The 21,422-nt window shown below is 35.7% G+C and overlaps 1 protein-coding gene across 3 annotated transcripts in view; it reads right to left on the bottom strand.

Moving 5' to 3' along the window:
• FSTL5 (follistatin like 5) overlaps positions 1 to 21,422 on the bottom strand; it is a 286,299-nt gene that overhangs the window by 60,017 nt on the left and 204,860 nt on the right. For all 3 annotated transcript variants that reach the window (XM_069855803.1, XM_069855804.1, XM_069855805.1), the window contains one exon: positions 2,776 to 2,896. In XM_069855803.1, coding sequence (XP_069711904.1) covers positions 2,776 to 2,896 — 121 coding nt within the window. The remainder of the gene's footprint in view (positions 1 to 2,775; positions 2,897 to 21,422) is intronic.

Genomic DNA, 21,422 nt, shown 5'->3' with positions numbered 1-21,422 from the left:
ATATAGTCTCAGAATAATATAGCCACAAAATTACACATTTTGAAAGTTTTAACTGTCCTGTAAATGCTTATAATTAATAATATTTCATGAAAGAGTTACTCCTGCCTCATTACAACTTTGTGTTTTTCTATATAGTTTATATGATAAAGGATTAGGAACCAACATATTATAATATTGGTTACAACATTTACTTAATCATATTTTTGTAGAAGACTAGACTCATTTTTTTAACCATAAAAACGCATCTTTTACAGTGCTCAGTGTCTGCATTGTTAAGACTCCAAAGGAAGCTCATTACTCTTTGCCACTGTGGTCAATCAAAAACTCAAAAAAATTCCTAAAGATTTTAATCTTAAGAGAAAACTAAATAAAAAATGTATATACATAATAATTGCAATCTAGTAGATGTAAAAACATTATTTATTCTAAAAACATAAATGTTTATACAAATGGAAATCAAGGAAGAACTAATTACACTGTTTCCATCAAACTTTCACAGTACATCATCATGATCAATGCAATCTCACTATCTCATTAACATGTTGTCTGATTCTCCTGTTGATACAAGCATCACTATATTAATTAGCCATTATCACAGCTACAAGCATTGACCATCAAACCTGTGCTTAGGAAGATTTGTTCTTAGAAATACAGATATAAAGAAGAAAAGCTGTTTATTTGATGTCTTATCTCAACGGGTTTAACTCCATTTATCCACAATATGCAAAGCAAATGACCCTATTGCTCAGAGGTACTCCTTTCTCCTTCTGCTTTATCCCCCTAAAATCAACATTCAAAATAATTTTGGAAGGTATCACTCTAATGCTGACTTGTGGAACAGCAGCTATCTGAGCAGAGTAAGCATAAACTAGTTTGAACTTGTTTGGACAACTTTAAATCTATATGAATGATATAGAGAAGCAACAGTAGTGACTGGCATATGGACTAGTCTTGCAGAAAACCTTATTCAACGTAAGTGGAGTTTTGCCTTGTTGTATGCTGAACTGAGCAAAACATGAAGAATTCTACTAATTTAACTGTTGCAATGCACCTCTTAAGGATTATTAACACATTGGGATAGGTGGGGAACGTGTTGACAAGAATATAATTTTATTAATAAATTAGGGTAAATCAGAACACGTAAGACAGAAGGAGAAGGTTGATCAAGGACCTTCTAATGCTCTCAACTCACCAATAATTCTGCTACATCTACAGGACCTAAAATACAAGTAAACTGCACTTCAGTCTTCTCACTAGTTTAGTCAGTATTTGCTACCTGACATTTTAAATGACAGAAAACAATCCCTGAAGAAAAAACTGAAGGAGGAAATGAGGTTGGTGGCACGTATAAGCTCAGGAGGACATTCAATTTACAAAATGCTGGAGACCAGGAGGGGAAGAAGTTGGGGGGGGAAAAAAAAAAAAAGAGAGATGTGTAGATAGATATTCTGAGCTGGTTTTCTGGAGAAACACAATAACAGAGATGACATGCAAAAAAATCTGCAAACGAGCATTAAGTATCAAAGTAATTTATAGTGTGAAGGATAATAACAGAAAGTGAAAAAATAAGGCTACCAAACCAAGAATTATTCATTTTAAAAGACTAAATAATCTTGGAAGTTGATTTGGTGTGAATGTTAATGAAAGATATGAATATCAGAATATTTCAGCATTTTTGGATAAGAGATGTCAAGAAAGGTCAATTATAACAGGGGTTTATGCAACTGACCAACAAGTATGAAAACAAACAATGATGGCAACAGGGGCCAAGAAACTAGGTCTTGAATATGCTTCATGAGAAAGTTAGAGCCTGGTAATGTAAAGTAAATTTACAGGAGAAAATTGAGTTCAAACATGATTCTGGATAAGATTAAGTGTCAGTATGAAATGACTCAATACTGGTAGTTTACTGCAGAAGGGTAGATTTAAGAGTCAAAGATAAATATGAACATTGAAAAAACAGGAAAGCACAAAGTCACTCAAAAAAAGAAGACATCAAACCTCACTGAGTATAATGTACATTGTGACTCTTGGACCCTTCATCAGTGGAGGAGAAAAACTGCATAAAATAGTCTAAAAAAAAACCCTGTATAGGTAAAAGAGCTGTGAATAGTGTTCAAATGAAGGGAAAGGCCTGTCTTCAGGGCACCAGGAACAATAGCATTCAAGTTTTGCCCAAGTACTGAGTTCAGGAAAGTGGTCCTTGGAACTTGAACGGGTGTGGAAAATTGTAAAGATTAAGATTTCAAATCCAGATTCCTCAAGTTAATCATGGTTAGATTTCAAAATAATAAATATGAATTTAGAAGCATTCAATTACAAAACTTCTAGGGTAGTGTGTTTTTAAATCTTATATTAAATACAACATTCTTAATACATTCTTAACCCTTAATTTTTGTGGTGTGTATTCCAGAATTACAAAATTACTAAATAATACAAAAATTGTAAAACCTACTTTATGTATAAATCTATATGTACATACAAACACACTTATTATTCTGTAGATATACTAAAAATCCTCACAGGTGAACAGTTCACACTGCAGATAGAGCAAGTCCTCTGGACTATCTCTACTCCTTTATTCCTATGGAAGCAATAACAGAAAATTATTATATTTTATTGTTTTGCAAGTAGAACAATAAGGAAAAATAATTTTATCTCCTTTTTCTGTTAAGCTGTAAGACAATATAGAAAAAGTAAACCAGCAACAATAGATCTGCTTAAGACCTGAATCCAGGTCTCTTGTGACTTGGTAATTAGAACAATTTTCCTTACCGTTCACTTGGAGAATATGAGTTTGATAGAACTTATCATAGCCATCAGCATAGCAAGTGTAATTTCCCATATGAGTTGTGGTAACCTTAGTAATGTACAAGGACCCATCATCTCCAAAATCCTATAGAGAAAGATTAAAAACAAGGTTATTGTAATTGTGCCTACAGCTCTACAGTAATTATGGTCATTATCTTGGCAACAAAGCTGTGATTCAAATATCAAACATGACAAAAATTAAATAAAATACCTGACAGTAATTTGAAACACATATATTTGTGAATGGCAGAGTTGCTTGATCTTGCCATATATATTGTGTGTGTGGAAGAAAATACAACCTTTATTTTAACAACTAGTTAAAATCTGCAAAAGTAATATGTTTGTTTATTTAGCTATTATACTTATTTGCAGAAAAAAAGCTATTTAAGATTGGATCTGATCAGATGGAAAAACTAAATCTCTGCACAACTTAACAAGGCAAAAGATATCGTGTAGAAGTTTAGCCTGGAGAAGAGGAGGCTGAGCGGTACCTTATCACTGTCTACAATGACCTAAAAGGAGGTTGTAGAGAGGTGGGTGTTGGTCTCTTCACCCAAGTGATAGGACAAGATGTAAGCGCCTCAAGCTGCACCAGGGGAGGTTCAGATTGGACATTAGGAAAAATGTGTTCATCAAAAGGGTTATCAAGTACTGGAATAGGCTCCCCAAGGAGTTGGTCAAGTCCCCATCCCTGGAGGTATTTAAAAGACAGGTAGATTAAGGGCTTAGTGATATGATTTAGTAGAGGACAGGTATGGTTGGTCTTTATGACCTCAAAGGTCTTTTCCAACCTAGTGATTCTATGATTCATCCTTTGAAATGAGCAGAAACATAGGGGGAAAAAAAAATCCTCATTTTTTTCAATTCAAGTCACAACTTTTAACTTCACCATTTCATATATCTTTAATGGGCATATATTTCCACTGGAGCAGAGTCCAAAATCTGACCCTCATTTTAATTCCCAGTTCAGGTCTTGTTCTTGCATTTGTTTTAGGCATATGGGATTCCTCAAGGCAAGTGTTACAGGTAAAGACCATGGCAAAGAAGACTTTCAGTACATCAGCCTATTCTACTTCTTTTGTCACCAGGATCCATGCCCTAATCAGCAACTAAGCTATAATACTTCACTCAAGGAGTCTGTACGCTACACAACAAAAGAACCACGATAAAAAGTATTGCAATGTGCCCCCTTATTCATACATTCTATCCTTTAAACACTATCAATGACATAATACTGGGCTAGATTAACCTCTGGTCCTTCTGACTATTCTTACATTATTCCATGATCCTATCTACCACTTTCTCATTTTCTGGGATTTATTTTATTGAGGCCCAAATTTCAGTTTTAATTCTTTCCCAGAGAACACAATCTCAGTGACTTTATGTTCATATTTGAATCAAGCTGCCTTTGACTATAACATTTAGACTGAAAGATAAACAAAAGATAATTGAAATCTAGATGAACTTCCATTTAATTTTTTAGGTTTTGTTACAAAAAATATTATTCAAAAAGCCTATATCTCACTGTATTTCTTTGCCCAAAGGTGCCTGGGCAACTGAATTTCACATTGCACAACTCTGGTTCAAATAATTCTGCCAGTTGCTCACTAAGAGAAGAAAATAACCCACCTAAAAATTAACTAACCCATTAAGACCATCAATAAATTGTATTAGCACAGGTACACAGGCAGTATTTTTAAGATGAAAGATGGTAGATTTAGATTAGGATGAAATTCTTTACTGCGAGGTTGGTGAGGCACTGGATTTCCATCAAGTCTTTAATATGCCATTGTATGAATTACCACTGGAAAAATCAAAAAAGAACCTCCTTTAATACTTAATTTTTAACTTTGATTACTACAGCTGGATTTCCTTTAAGAAAAACCAGTAACTTCAATCATCTTCCTAGCTGGGATATTTTTCTTCTTTATCTCTTTCTAATGTGTATGAAGCAGTAACTTTTTTTCCTTTACTAGCTAAACATATGTTTTCAAAGTGTTTCTTTTCATGTTATCAGTGGAAGAATGAAGAACAGATGTTCAAAAGAGCCACATTAGAGTACTTAGTTATATAGCAAATGGCTGATGTTGCTGCCTAAAATTTTTTACCTAATCTCTACCAAGGGTATTAGTGAACAAAGTAGGATATAGGATGGATTGTATTAACATTTAGCTGCTACAACATAGTCTGGAGACTAGTATCATTTAACTTTCTTTATTCTAAGTTATTAGACATTGCTTTAAAACACACCTGTTCTAGATGTTTGACTGATTCACTGTATGGTGATATCTTCAGGTATCATGGTTATTTTCCAAGTAAACATATACCTGTTACAGTTTCTCCTTTCTTTTTCATAGCAACCAAGCATAACCACCCCTGTGGTTATTTTACTGAGAAAACAGTATTTCAATAGGATTCCCACATGACATCATAATTTCAGCCCTCGGAGTTTGAATTTTATGGATGATTTTTGTCATTGTTGTTGATGGTTTTTTTTGTTCTTTGATTTGAGTTTTTTTAGAACTACAAAACAAATGTTCCTAGCTTGTATTATGCTGAGTTTAACATTTGCTTTGTTAATTAAAGCAAACATATCAATACAAAGGGAACTTAGTGTTGTAGGCAGTGTTTGGAAAGTGACGGTGAAGTATAAGCAGAGTTCTCTTGCACTCAGTATTGACATATATTTAGTGTTTTATAGAATAACTCACAAGTCAATGAATAAAACTGCATATATACACATGCACACACAAGCATCATTGAACAAAAGCCTTCAAACGTCAACAGCAATACATATAGAAGAGGTTTTTTTACCTCTTGAAAAAATATTTGGTGACCCTAAAAACATTTCTACAAGATCAATTTTTGTTAAATAGCCTACTGTTAAAGTAGAACTGACATGGTACTCCAACAATTAAACTGAGAAACCCTTATTATTTTTGTCAAGCATAAAAGGCATGGAACGGAACAATTATTGTAACAATGATTCCACTGCAACTCCATTCTGTTGAAGGACTTAACATTTAAGAATCTTGATACATGTCAAAAAAAAATGACTAAAGGAATATAGGAAGAAAACATTAATTTGACAGAGAATTTTTGCTTAATTGTCTCAGCGTTAATGCAACAGAAACCTAAAGGTGACCTTTGTTTTTAAATCAATAATGATTTCCTTCAGTTCTATAACTTTTTTTCATATGATAGGATATTTTTCCTGTAATTCTTCATTAGCAGCTCTAGAAAGACTATAGTCAGCTTTCTCTCCATAGGAGAACGTACAATGAAACAGACTGCTTGATTTTGTACATTATCACAAAGACTAGTATTTTTTTGGTTTGGTTTGAGGGAGTTTTTTACACCATAGTTATTATCAATATATTGCTCTTTTAAATAACTTTTTTTTTTGCTTCGTGTAAAAACCTTGCACACTCAAAATCTTGAGTATTCTGTCATCTAGAGATTCCTTCCCCCTCAAAAAAATCCCCCACAAAGTGAAAACTACCATTTCAGCCTCAGCTTTTACAGAGATCCAAACATTTTATAAAACTGAACATACTGTATTTAAGAGATCTATGAACCAGTTAAGAATCATATTTTGAAATTTCTCATCTGCAAGCTCATTTCCTGGCAGCTGATGAATTATATGTTTGTTTCCCGGAACACCAGCAAACATTAGTACCTCAATGTTGATACATAATAAAAAGTTGATTTTTTACATTACAATTTACATGTACTCACTTTCACAGCACTGATTTTGTCACTTGTTTCATGTAGGTCAAAAGAAACAACCTCCTAGCCTTAAAATTTTCAGCTTCTAATGAACTTAAAAATATTAAGTCTAAAACTCTACACTTCAGGGAAGGCAGGGAAGAAAGGAGAAAAGAAAAAAGAAGAAAAAAAGAAAAAAGAAAAGAAAAAAGTAGCAAAAATAAAGAAAAGACAGAGAAAGAGAGACAGAGAAAGAAGAATGAAGAAACAAAAAAGGAAAAACTAAAAAGAAAAATAAAGCAAAGAATACAGAAATTAGGACATTAGAACTAGAGACGTGAATTCTTAGTTACATTATCATCAGACAGAAAATTATGAGCTTACTCGGTCCTTAATAAATGGGATTAGCAAGCACCAAATATTTTGAATTAATAGCTTTTTCATTTCATATGAAACCTGCATTTCTAATTGCAGTCTTTAACAAATCTACTAGAGGAAAATCATGCTGGTTGGTTTCTTTTTAACTGATGATTAATAATGCATATAACACTTACACTAGCTCAGTTATAATGACAACACAATTTGGGTGGGGACTTTCCCCTCTTCAGTTTAAAGAGAAATCTTGATTTTCTTATGGGAAAATGAACAAAAAAAAATCAAATGTCTCTGAAATGATCAGAAAAATAATTTGCACCTAAAACTTAAAATATTGCATTGGTCTGCTAAGGGAAAGCTACATCAATAATTGTAGCCATTTAGATATTTTCGAAACAACAGTCATTTGCTTGTAAAACTAAGTAAGTGTACATAATCTTCTTTTTTTCCCTATATATCCATCCACGCTTTCTGCATTTGGATTCAGTCGACTCATGGATGTACCAGCAATACTAATTTTACACTTTTATTCATAATTTACATATTATTCTTCAGTATCTGTAACTTATATTATTACAAGGACACAGAGAGTAGATAAACTTTTGAGGGTTAATTGGAAAAATTTTTTAAATAATTATTAATGTATGCTTGGTTTGGCAGATAAATTCAGCTCAGGCTTGTGATGCTAATGTCAAAGTTACTATTCCTGCTTTCCAAGTAATCAGTCTTTCTGTTCATGTTAGCAGAGCAATGCAACTCTGCAATTTGCTGTTTCACGTCAGAAAGTAATTAAATTCCATTAAGAAATCTGAGAATAAAGGCATTTGGCACTAATCCAATATTTTTAAAGTTTTCCTTCTAGCTAAAGAGGGAAAACAAAACCTAAATTTCCAAAGGACAAATTCTGCATACCTTCTCTCAATCTCATTTTACGGCTGCATTATGAACAAATCATGAATCTTGTGTAAATCCACAGGTTGAAGAAACAGTCTGACAGAAAACTGTAAAGCAAACCAAGCTTGAAGAAAGAAAGAAAGAAAGAACACAGTGTAATATAGTAAGTTGTAGTATATTACACACAGTAGGAGGTGACAGGATCTTAAAGGAAACTATTCTGAAAAATGTAACGCCTGTTAACATTTCCTGGTTATTAATGCAGGCTAACTTTGGTCAACAGAAACTAATTTTCCTAAGCTTCTTTTAACAGTTGATCAAGAAAGCTAAAGGTAGCAAATACCTTTCAGTGGACAATTTAGTGGATCTGTCTTTGCTCATTGTTTTGACTCACCACCCGTGTCTCTCTGCTGACCATGCAAACAAATTTTCTGGCCACAATAAAACATTGTAGGTATTTAATTAGTCCCTCTGTTTCTTAACACTGAGCGAAGTGGGAAGGAAAAAAAGGGACTGGTTTCTACAAAGGCTTCAGCACAGCAAGGTATCCTTGCTAGCATCACTCTACTGCCAACAGGGAAAAAGGTGAAAACAAATTGTCAAAGGAGTGATCACCCTTTACTATCTCTTCCTAAAACAAGACATCGTAATGCATGAGCCCAAACCATTAGATCAATTGAACAATCTTTGTCTATATTCAGCAAAATTTGAGAAAAAAAAAATTCATCTGTGACTATGAATTAATAGAACAACACTGTACCTACTTAAATAAGTAGAGATTTACGATTTTCTCCTTTATTCTCTTGGATACAGTAAGTAATTTCATGAGGGAATTGCGACATCTAATAAATGGTAATATCCATTATACTATGGAAAACAGGCAGTATCTTTTTATTTTTCAAACTTTAGCAGTTGATTAAGAACTCTTTTTTCTATTCTGAAACCTAATAACCTTACAAGCTTCCTAAGAACTTGGAGGGACCACACAGAAAAGTGAGTGCCATAAAACCCCTTACTCCTAGATGATCAATGAGAATAACAATTTTATTTTATACATAGCTGTATAAAGAGAATTTGAATCTTGTGTGTGGGAGATAGAAGCTACACATTAAGTGAAAGCTTTGTCAAAGTACTAGAGCCCTTGAAGATAGCCATAAAACTTCACTAACCCTAACATCTAAGAAAAATCTGTAACTTCATGCTACCTTGCTATGAATCCACAATAATGACTGCTAATTTATTTAGACATTCAAAGTCTCCGAGTAGCTAAAGCTTATTTTAAATGGAAATTTCATCATACTCCAATACAGCTGTCTTTTTTTATTGGTTCATGTTACACACAGAGATCTTCAGAATGACTCATATACCATTTAACTTATACTGCTTTTTAACAAAACAAATTGTTATATAATCAGATTTAATCAGATAAAGCTCTTTGACATTAATTTCTCATATTTTTTAATTTCACATCATAACCAGTGACATGAATTTATTATGATTACCTAACTACCAGATTATTACAATTCCTCCAAACTGTTCTTATTTTTAAAAAAATCACCTTTAATTGTAGATGTATTTATAATTACACTGCAAGCTAGATCTGCAAAAAGAAACTAAGCGTGTGCTGTGCAGTTTACTAGTATCAGATCACATTTCAAAGTAATATCTAAGTGCTAGGAGGCCCTAAAGAAGCAGAAGTACTGAAACATTTTATGTTTCAAGGTGACTCCATTTAAGGTCAGACTTTCACTGTAACCACTGAAACTAGTTATGTAAGAACAAGTTGTTTGTTTCTTTTTCTCTCCTTCCCCTCCCCCTGGCCCTCCCCCTTTATGAATTGTTATGATACATTTTAGTGATACCCTCTGCATACTCTGGTTATGGTTTCTGATCAAGTAAACTGTAAGCTATTTCAAGAAGTTCCTGGTACAAAACAAGACAAATTGCAGTGCTCAGGAAGTTGTCTGTAAAAAAAAAAACAAGTTTCAGCATACTGTGTTACTGATAAACATATTTTCCAGAGCTAGTACAAGTATGACATCAATTCTTTTCTTAATATGAAGACAAAATGTTACGAAGAAAGTTAATAAGCCTACAGTTATAATGTCTTCTGGTGGTTGTTCATCTGCAAATACAATAGCATAATGCTGAACTAACAAAATTACATATTTCTGCACATTATGATCTATAAGATATTTCTGGTTCTTCTTCCTGATACATATCTTTCTGTTACATCTAATCTGTGTTCAGGTCAAAGAAATGAAGGTGGAAATTCCCCATTTCCTAAACGGATTGCAGATAGTGGTCATTAATATTTTCTGGCTATTATTAATAAAGCAAAGAAATCTTGCTGATATTTAGCAACTTTGTTCTTATTAAACACTTACAGAATTTGTTATGCACATAAAGTTTACCATATCCTGCTACTTGCAAAATTCATAGTAAACTCTCTATTATTTTGAAGGAAAGTGCCTAATTGAGTTATATATGTTTTCTAATCATTATAACAGTTTTAAAAAAATAAAACACAAGTACTTGCAATTGCACTGTTGAAAATAAGACCATAAACTTCAGTTAAATGAATGACATGAAAGATTTCTATGCAAATCAGAGTATTGCACTGAGTCATGACTACATTTTTGTGCTGGCTTTGAATTGAGAGTAACAAGTTCTCTCTTATGTGAAACATCTACTGCTTCAGTTTTACTACTGTATGCCAATCAAAATAAGTAACATAAGTATAACAAGCATTTGTTGCAAAAATAGCTAACTCATTGTTAGACTTCAAGTTTCTATGAGATGTACCAAAATAATTTCACTTCCCAGGACACAATTATTGTTTATATTTGTCTCATGTATTTAATTTTTGTTTGTTTTTTTAACAACTCTTTTCAGTAATGGACTAAAAAATTCATTAGGAGTAGCGGTATTTACAAACCAAGAAGCTACATATACTATACCTTGTTTATCTTTACAAAGAAGGATGGGAGAAAAGGCAGCTTCCCTACCCCCACCCCATGTTCTCCTTTTACTATAATTTAAATGTTAATTTTTTAACACTCACAGTATAAACTTGAAAGCTTTCTTAATGAATTATTTTCTTGTCTTATGTTTAAACTAATGTATATCATGTCAAAAACATGAAGATATAATGGGATTTCAGTTATTTTTCATTAACTATGACAGCAGCAAGAACTTCACAGAATCCCCAACATTTGCTAGATTGCTGCCCAAAATTTAAAATATCTTGTGGACAAAATTAATATGGCCCTAATACAAGTTTGCCAAAGTACAGCAATTCCATTTTATTTCTCATTAACATAAACAGGTCTGCAAAGACAGACTTTTGCCTGGAAGCACCACATGCTTTACAAAGGAACATATAGTCTCATCTCATTTAAGTAACAGGGCAATTTGAAATGAAATGAACTACTATTGTTGTTATCAAAAGTCTTTAGAATAAATAGACATTCAAATCTGATATTAAACCAGACAAGATAAGCTACTTCAGATAAGAGTGGAGAAGAATATTTTCTTTTACTATGATACTCTGAATTTTATTTTATGTTAAAATAAATATCTTTCATTTTTTCCCTCTTCAAGCATTCTATTCTTAGAAAGTTCTAGAAGAAAAATTTTAATCATCGGCGAAACAAAATCTTTTGTTAAGTAACTTTGGGTAACTGTCAAAAATCCAGTCACTTCTGTCTCATTTTACCTGCAAAGGTATAATAAAAACTGAGGTCCTTTCTAAATTTGTCTGAATTTTCCTTGCTTTAGGGTAGCACAAATTTTTATACCAAGCCAAACTAGATCTTATTTAGGAACATTATGTCAATTTCCCTTCTTCTGGTTGGAGTTTAAAGTGCTACGATAGCCAGGCATACATAAAAGGAGAATTAGATGCACCTGTTCCCCAACACAAAAACTGCATCTTCCTTTTTTTAAATTCCCACCCACTTTGAAGAATACATCTGTTATATTCTTTATCAAACTAGATGGAGCTCAGAGTGAGCTTTAAAGAAAAAAAGTAATGCTGTGAAGAGCAAGAAAGACGAAAAGCTTATTCTCCATCAGGGCTTGGCAGAATGTTTTGGAATGTAGAAAACAGAAAATGGAATCTTTCATGTCCAGATATAACGAGTCAAATTGAACAGGTAACTATCAAAGTATGTCATTAATGTACAGATGTTCCAAAGACTGTGGGAAAATATATAGTTATATCAATCTTATTACCTGTAAAGAATTGCCAAAATGAGTCAGGAGAAGACAGAGCAGCAAATATAACAAAAGGCGAAAAGGGCCCAACTGAAAACAACCATAAGGAGACTGTAGAGATGACCATCCTCAAAACTATTACTTCAACTAAGAGGTGCAGCATGACCAGACAATAGATATAGAAAGAGCACCATTGCTTTATTTAGCAATTTTTTCCAATGTTTCTAATGTTTGACAGTTTTTATGATCGTGACATGTAAAACTGCCACATCATTGATCATGGTATATGAAAACACATAAAAATTACTAAAACCCTATGAAACACACTACAATAAAAATCTAGTATTTTAGCTATATAGATATGAAGTAGAAGTGGAAACCTTCTTAAAAATCAAGCAAAACTAATTAGAACCATTAAAAGTACTGACACATAAAGGCACTGCCATATTTTGTACTATTTTGCCTGAGTGCCTGTGGGTAAAAATCAGAGGAGACCACAGGCAGGCAGATATTGTGATGGGAGTCTGCTATCGACCACCCAGCCAAGAAGAAGCAGCTGATGAGCTCTTCTGCAAACAACTGAGAGTAGTCTCAAGATCATTACCTCTAGTTCTTGTGGGAGACTTCAATTTCCCGGATATCAGCTGGGAGTATAATACAGCAGAAAGGAAGCAGTCCCGGAGGTTCCTGGAGTGCATGGGAGACAACTTCCTTACACAGCTGGTGAGCGAACCGACAAGGGACGGCATCCTCCTGGACCAACTCTTCATGAACAAAGAAGGCCTTGTGGGGGATCTCAGGGCTGGAGGACACGTGGGGCAAAGTGATCATGAGATGATAGAGTTCTCAGTGCAGGGTGAGATGAAGAAGGAGGTTAGCAGAACAGTCGCGCTCAACTTTCAGAGAGCAGACTTTGGACTGTTCAGAAGGCTGGTCGGAAAAGTCCCATGGGAGGCGCTCCTTAAGGGCAAGGGAGTCCATGAGGGCTGGGCACTCTTCAAAAAGGAACTCCTAGCAGCTCAGGAGAAAGCCATCCCCATGTTCCGGAAAAATAAACGGCGGGGTAAGAAACCTTCTTTCTCAGGGAAGTCCTGAGAGACATCAATAAGAAGAGGAAGGTCTATGAGCTTTGCAGGAAGGGGCAGGCATCCTGGGTGGACTATAGGGAGGAAGCGAGAACGTGCAGGGAAAAAATCAGGAGGGCTAAGGCCCAACTAGAAATCAGATTGGCCAAGTCTGTGAAAGACAATAAAAAATCTTTCTACAAATATATCAACAGTAAAAGGAGGACTAGGGAGAATCTCCAGTCCCTACTAGATGCAGAGGGAACAACAGTAACAGGGGATGAAGACAAGGCTGAAGTACTCAATGCCTACTTTGCTTCAGTCTTTAATAGTAAGGAAAGTTGTTCCCTCTGTGCACAACCCCAGCGGTTGGAGGAGCAGAATGAGGCTCCCACGATCCAAGACAAGGTGGTTAGAGACTTGCTTGCCCGGCTAGACACCCACAAGTCTATGGGGCTGGATGGAGTCCACCCAAGAGTTTTGAGGGAACTGGCAGATGTGCTTGCCAAACCCCTTTCCATCATCTTCCAGCGGTCCTGGATTACTGGGGAGGTGCCACTTGACTGGAGGCTGGCTGATGTCATGCCCATCTATAAGAAAGGGCACAAGGCAGATCTGGGGAACTGCAGGCCTGTCAGTCTGACCTCAGTGCCAGGGAAAGTCATGGAACAGGTGATCTTGAGTGCTATCATGAAGCACTTGCAAGAGAACCGGGTGATCAGGCCCAGTCAACATGGGTTCACAAAAGGCAGGTCTTGCCAAACTAACCTGATCTCCTTCTATGACAAAGTGACTCGGCTGCTGGATGAGGGAAAGGCTGTGGATGTGGTCTTCCTGGACTTCAGTAAAGCCTTTGACACAGTTTCTCACAGCATTTTGCTTTGGAAACTGTCAGCCTCTGGCCTGGACAGGTGCACACTCTCCTGGGTGGAAAACTGGTTGGATGGCCGAGCCCAGAGAGTGGTGGGAAATGGTGTGAAATCCAGCTGGAGGCCAGTGACAAGTGGGGTTCCCCAGGGCTCAGTGCTGGGTCCAGCCCTGTTCAATGTCTTTATCAATGACCTGGATGAAGGCATTGAGTGCACCCTTAGCAAGTTTGCAGACGACACTAAGCTGGGTGGAAGTGTGGATCTGCTGGAGGGTAGGGAGGCTCTGCAAAGGGATCTGAACAGGCTGGACCACTGGGCTGAGACCAATGGCATGAGGTATAACAAGGCCAAATGCCGGGTCCTGCACTTGGGGCACAACAACCCTATGCAGTGCTACAGACTAGGAGAAGTCTGTCTAGAAAGCTGCCTGGAGGAGAAAGACCTGGGGGTGTTGGTCGACAGCAACTGAACATGAGCCAGCAGTGTGCCCAGGTGGCCAAGAAGGCCAATGGCATCTTGGCTTGTATCAGAAACGGCGTGACCAGCAGGTCCAGGGAGGTTATTCTCCCTCTGTACTTGGCACTGGTGAGGCCACTCCTTGAATCCTGTGTTCAGTTCTGGGCCCCTCACCACAAGAAGGATGTTGAGGCTCTGGAGAGAGTCCAGAAAAGAGCAACAAAGCTGGTGAAGGGGCTGGAGAACAAGTCTTATGAGGAGTGACTGAGAGAGCTGGGGTTGTTTAGCCTAGAGAAGAGGAGGCTGAGGGGAGACCTCATTGCTCTCTACAACTACCTGAAGGGAGGTTGTGGAGAGGAGGGAGCTGGCCTCTTCTCCCAAGTGACAGGGGACAGGACAAGAGGGAATGGCCTCAAGCTCCGCAAGGAGAGGTTCAGGCTGGACATAAGGAAAAAATTTTTCACAGAAAGGGTCATTAGGCACTGGAACAGGCTGCCCAGGGAGGTGGTTGACTTGCCTTCCCTGGAGGTGTTTAACGTGCGGGTGGACGAGTTGCTAAGGGGCATGGTTTAGCGTTTGATAGGAATGGTTAGATTCGATGATCTGGTGGGTCTCTTCCAACCTGGTGATTCTACGATTCTATGATTTAGGAAAACTTTTTATTTTATTTTCCGATTTTAATAGAATAATGAAAATACTTTTACCATGGGTACAAAGGTAACTTATATCGAAACAGGAAAAGTTCTGAATGGAAGCTGTTGAAAAAGGAGCTTTAGATTATCAAGATAGCTATATAAAAAAGCTATAAAAATGATAAGGAAAGGAAGAATACACAGAAAGGTGATAACATTTACAAATGGCACAGAACTTCATGTAGTTAAAGATAAATCAGTCTGTACTAATGTGGATCATCATTAACAAAATTTAGATACGAATTATACATGGCTCTGGGAGTATGGGTAAAGAGGCCACTGAGCAGTTTAATTCAGAGAAATCTTAAATGTCATCACTTGAAAATCACGTCAGATGTCATCTTCTGTTGTAATACTGTCAGAACTCAAAAATTATGCAGGCTTGATCTGGATAAGTAATTTGCTTCATGTCACTTTCCCAAGCGGAGGTACAGATGATTTTACAGGTGGGTGGCAATTTTCTTTTTGAGACAGTACTGAATAAATACCTTACTACACTTCTGGATGTTTTTTTTAAATTGTATTATTAGTTTTTAAAATATTATAAATGACAATTGAGCCAAATTCCAGTAGGTAATTATGTCCTACCTATCTTAATCCTTCCTCCTGCGATACTTGGGAGGAACAGAGAGGTTTTTGTGTTTTTTTCATGTTTAAGCAATTGTGTCTTTCTTTTCAGTGAAACAGACTCTTGGATATCAAAGCCCTTCTATTTAATATACTAGAACAATGACTGGAAAGTCAGGGCTGTGCGCCACGAAATGCTGTTATTAACAAAGACTATTCCTTATGCTTTCAAGAAGGACTGACTTTTCCTGCTATCTCTAACCTAGTCCAGATTGCCCTTTTGAGACTTCTTAGCATTCATTTTGCATCCCACAGAACTCTTCTACACAATTCTTATCAAAGCTATGGAAAACATTAAGTCTAATAGGATAGCAAAAGTACCACAAAATGACATGGACAAGTTAGAAAAATATGTACCTAGTAATAATAGCATGCAGACATGGTGATGTTTTTCACTCAGCTGAGTGAATGTATACCACAGAGAAAAATATATAACCATATGTAACAAATATATAACTGTACATAAAAATAAAATCAGGAATTCCTAGCACAATTTGAATTTGCTAGTATCAGCAAAAAAAGAGTGCAGACGTAACCTGTATCTCTGTATACATGTATAGAAAGGAACAGAGAAAACAGTGAATTTAAACTGAAAAGAAAGGATTGAGGAAGAAAGATGCTATGATAGTGAAAAAACAATGCTTACAAAAATTCTGAGGTAAGCTTATAACACAATAGATTAAATTAGCTTTCCACTATTGTTAAAATACAGAGAAGATGGGCAAGAGTGAAAAGAAAGGTAGGTGTGATAGAAATTCTAGTGTCTCTGAAAAAAGCAGTGCAGCTTACTATAGCAGTAGAGCAATAATAATTAATGTTTGAATGACTAATATCTTAAAAAAAATCAAGATATACCTATAAGACAGTTTGCTGAAAGGAAAATAAATGAAATTGCTAGCTCTCTATCTTGCTTAAAATATTTCCATGTTTCTACTTAATCTGCTAATTAGTGTTTACTATGCACAATTCAAAAATTGATCCAGGATATAAATACATTGTAAAATACCAGCGATAATAAAATAAATTATTATTTATTGCCTTTATATTCTGAGTTGACTTTTAGAAATTTCTAAAAAAAAGCATCACTCTTGTATTCTGGAATTCGTAATGAAACTAGACATAATCAGCTACAACTTACAGGAAGATACATCTATGGAGAACAAGGATAAGAAATGTTTTGAACACCTTTGGTATTCATATATTTCAGCTCACACTGAAGACCATCATAAACAGCTAGGATTACAGAACTATCATTTCAGCTGCTCTTCTAAAGATGTGTTTAATGTGCAGTGTTAAGAAATCAGTTTGGTAGAACCATTCAATTCAGAAATCCACACCGTTCTTTCTATTTTATTAGTTTCTATCTATAGATGTCACAAATGCCTAGTATTGCCTTCCAGGTAGTTTAACACGGCTTGCCTGGAGTTATTTTCAAGGATACCTTCATTACAAGAGGGAATCGATGTACATGCTATAATATGACTTTTCACTGTGACAAGGTTTTCGTTTTTAACTTCTGAAAAACAAACTACTAGCAGACTCAGCTATTTTGGATATGATTAGCAGAAACAGCTCTAGAACACAGAATTATGAGTAGTGCAAGACAAGGCACTCATTTCTGCAAGAAACAATTACTTTGCCTCAACCTCTGATAGGAAAAGGACCAGATGATTATCTCAGTTACAGTGTTGAAAGCATGAGAGTGGATTATGGTCCACAAGATGATTATATCTACTGAAATCAATACTCTGCAAGATCAGAGGGGCAATGGCAAAGCTTCAGGGAGGATAAAACCCTCCGTAGGAGTTGAGCAAGAATATGCAGAGCTTACTCCAATTCAGAATGTCACTGAGTTGATTGAACCCAGCCCTGGAAGCAGGCACTCCCTCTTTCAGGATGCTGGAGAAAGAAGAAATCTGTTTACATGTAAGTCCTCTAGCTTATATCCTATTTTTTTTTTTTTTTTTTTTTTACTTTTAAGAGTTGTTGTCTTCAGGGAGTAGGAAAAAATATTGAGGCACACTTCCCTGACATTTTTGGCTCACCTGGGATTCTGTCATAAATACAAAATCAAAATAATAAATTCTTGGCAGACAGGGCACGTATATTTATGACCATTGCCTTAAAGAATGATTTAACCATGCATAAAGAGAAGTTTATATGTAGGTCCATACTATCCCACGGGAGAAGACAATGCGAAGGAGAATAATTCATGAGGTTCTCCTGAAAATTTTCTTAGGAGCAAAAAACAGGGGGAAAAAGGATGAGGAGTTGGAAGGAAAAGAAGACAGCAGATTTCCAGAGTCCTTTCTAGGAAATATGCTTAGCATTTTGAACAATCTAAAACCATTTCTCTCATTAACTGCTGAGCAGAACTCTCCATAACGGAAAGATGCATGTTCTTTCAGAGGACATCAGATTTTACTGGCATCTCCATTGTGGTATTTTGGGTTGTGGTTTCTGGGTTTGGGGTTTTTTTGGCATGGGGAAGATGGGAGAATATATCAATAAGAGAATGCAGTGAAAGTTCTAATCTGTAAAGTAATTTTAAAAGGATGGAGAAATGAGAAGTTTTGAGAGAAAGATAATCTATACATAACTTCAAAAAAACCTAAAATGGAAATATTTCATGCTTCTCATGAAGGTAGCATAAAGAAAGATACCATGAGCTTTTTTAAAAGTAGAAGTTGAAGTACACTGTTTTAAAAAGTTACTAATTTAATTACATTAGAAGATGTTAAACTTTACATGGGGATAAGTTAACTAAGCAGATCTTACACAAATGTAAGATCAGAAGGCAGATATCCTGTAAGAAAAGCGTAATTGCTGACAGGCATAGAAGAAGCTGAATGCAAAACTGAAAGAGAAGGTCAGAGTAAGAATAAAGTAAATACAGATATAAAAACTGTTAAAAATGTGAATGAACTAACATTAAAAAAAGTAGTATATATTGCATTTAGGAAAAAATCTGCTCTTTTTAAATTTTCCATAATGAGAATTATTTTCTGCAATGAATAATAGGTTAGATAAAACACATTAAAAGAGATAAGTAGAAATACAGGAAAGAAACTTAAGATGCATGATAATAGCAAGATAAAAAGCCTTTGTAGAGGTGGAATAAAATATCAGCAGAATGTCCTGTTATATCAATTCTGCAGTGAGTCACACAATAATTACTTTACAATTTAGGTTAAATAAGTTTTGCAGAGGCATACAGTTTTTTATCGTTTCATTCAGATGGATGCTGCTCATTCCTAACTCACAAAAGTTTCAATAAGACAAATATCAGTAGCAAAATGCATTACTTCCAGAAATAGTAATTGTAGCTATCATAAGAAGAGTTGAGGAGTACTAAGGACTTCTAACATTACTGAACAGATATTACCAGTAACATTATTAATATCTAACTACACGTGATAGCATTCTCTGAGTTATTTTATACATTTTTAAATGCACTAATTAAATGCAATTTTTAGTATCATCCTTTGAAAGCCAAAATTCTTACTATTTCTTTAAATTCCCTTAGACCATTTAACATTCTTTATTTAAGACTGGCTCTTAGCCACTCCATAGTTGATAGCCTTAGGTATATATCCTATATCCTTTTCAGTAGAAGAGTTGACTATTTTTCAACAACATAGGAATTTAAGAGTCATAACCCTAGAACATACCATGGCAAGGGGTTTGGAACAAGATGGTCTTTAAGGTTCCTTCCAACCCAGACTATTCTGTGATTCCGTATTGTTCTGATGTTTTCCCTTCCTGAAGTGAACAGCTTAACTTATATTGAGAACTGTATAGTGCAAAAACTTAATTTCTAGGTATAAGAACTTGATACAGTTTACAAAATCTCACTGTCACTACTGCTTGGTTTGACTGGTTTCCTGTGTATGTGTTGACTTCCAGTTATGATGATCTCTGATGCCTTTTGCTGAAAAAAAAATATTTATCTATCCTCCCAGGTCAGTGCTTGTCTTGGGGTTTTTTTGGGGTTTTTTTGGTTTTGTTTTGTTTTGTTTTTTTCCAGAAAATGTACCACTATTTACACAATATTATTAGTCTGGAGATATATGGCTGTAGTGCTTGTATAACTGAGTGAATTAGCAATTCACAGAGTTAGGCAAACATGATTGTAGTTTATAACACAGTCATAGTAAAGCCTAGAATACATTGCCTCTGGGGACGTCTTAAATTATACATGGATTTAGGGGGTTTGAATTTTCAAAATTGCCTGAATAAGTACAACACATTCTTTGGTGGTTGAATTGTGACATAAACTGGAGCACACTATTTTTCCCTCTGCATTTGTTCCTTTGAAATTAATATTTAAGTACTAAATTCATTTTCTGTAGTGAAATACAAAATACCACTCTCTTTTGTCCAATTACTTGCCTTTTCCCAAAGGTTTTATTTTTATTACTTTTCCAAAATGGATACTAAATAATGGCTGCATAACAACCTTTAAGCAAATGTGAAACTGTAAGAATAAAACATGGAATATAGGATTAACATGGTTCAGGAAGGTATGGAATGACCAAAGAAATGTCAAGGGAAAGAAAAAGAAATGGACCAGGGGAAGATCTAGAAATAAATATAGGGGGATAAAATCAGTGCAAACAGTGAAATGTAAACCAAATTTTGAACAAAAGAGACTCCTCTTGTACACTATTTAACTCCATGTCTTTACGCTCATTCTTTTTTATATTTAATAGAGACTCCACTGACTCTTTTTTCCTCCCTGTGTCAGTTTATCTACAAACACATATTTGCTGACTATCACCTAAGTATATTTGAGTGGTATTAACTTTAGAGTCTCCCTTTATGGATATTGGATCCGTCGCTCTCTGTATTTGAATCATAACAAAATTGTTAATATTAAAGGATTAATCTACAAAATAAGTTTGGCTTAAAAAGACTTCCAAGCACTCCAGTTTCTTCTATTAAATATAATCAAATCTGGCCAATTCTAGTAATTTCAACTCTGGTTTGAATATGTGATTACCACTGCAATCAGACTTGAAATTGGGCATCCCATGAGTCTTCAAAAATTCCATACACAGAATCATAGAATCACAGAATCGTTAGGTTGGAAAGGACCCATAGGATCATTGAGTCCAACCATTCCTATCAACCATTAAACCATGCTCCTCAGCACCTCATTCACCCATCTCTTAAACACCTCCAGGGATGGTGACTCAACCACTTCCCTGGGTAGCCTGTGCCAGTGCCCAGTGACCCTTTCTGTGAAATTTTTTTTCTGATCTCCAGCCTGAACCTCCCCTGGCAGAGGTTGAGGCCATTCCCCCTTGTCCTGTCCCCTGTCACTTGGGACAAGAAGCTATAATTTAGATGAATTTATATCTTCATTGATTTTAGATTGATGTCAGCATGTAGAGGGAGAATCATAGAATCACAGAATCATAGAATAACCAGGTTGGAAGAGACCCACTGGATCATCGAGTCCAACCATTCCTATCAAACACTAAACCATGCCCCTTAGCACCTCGTCCACCCGCACATTAAACACCTCCAGGGAAGGTGAATCAACCACCTCCCTGGGCAGCCTCTGCCAGTGCCCAATGACCCTTGTCGTGAAGAATTTTTTCCTAATGTCCAGCCTAAACCTCCCCTGGCGGAGCTTGAGGCCATTACCTCTTGTCCTGTCCCCTGTCACTTGTGAGAAGAGGCCAGCTCCCTCCTCTCTACAA

Source organism: Phaenicophaeus curvirostris, chromosome 4 (assembly GCF_032191515.1).
Source record: "Phaenicophaeus curvirostris isolate KB17595 chromosome 4, BPBGC_Pcur_1.0, whole genome shotgun sequence".
Classification (NCBI taxonomy): Eukaryota; Metazoa; Chordata; class Aves; order Cuculiformes; family Cuculidae; genus Phaenicophaeus; species Phaenicophaeus curvirostris.
Note: the sequence above shows the minus strand (reverse complement) of the source record. Positions and strands in the feature narration are given on the sequence as shown.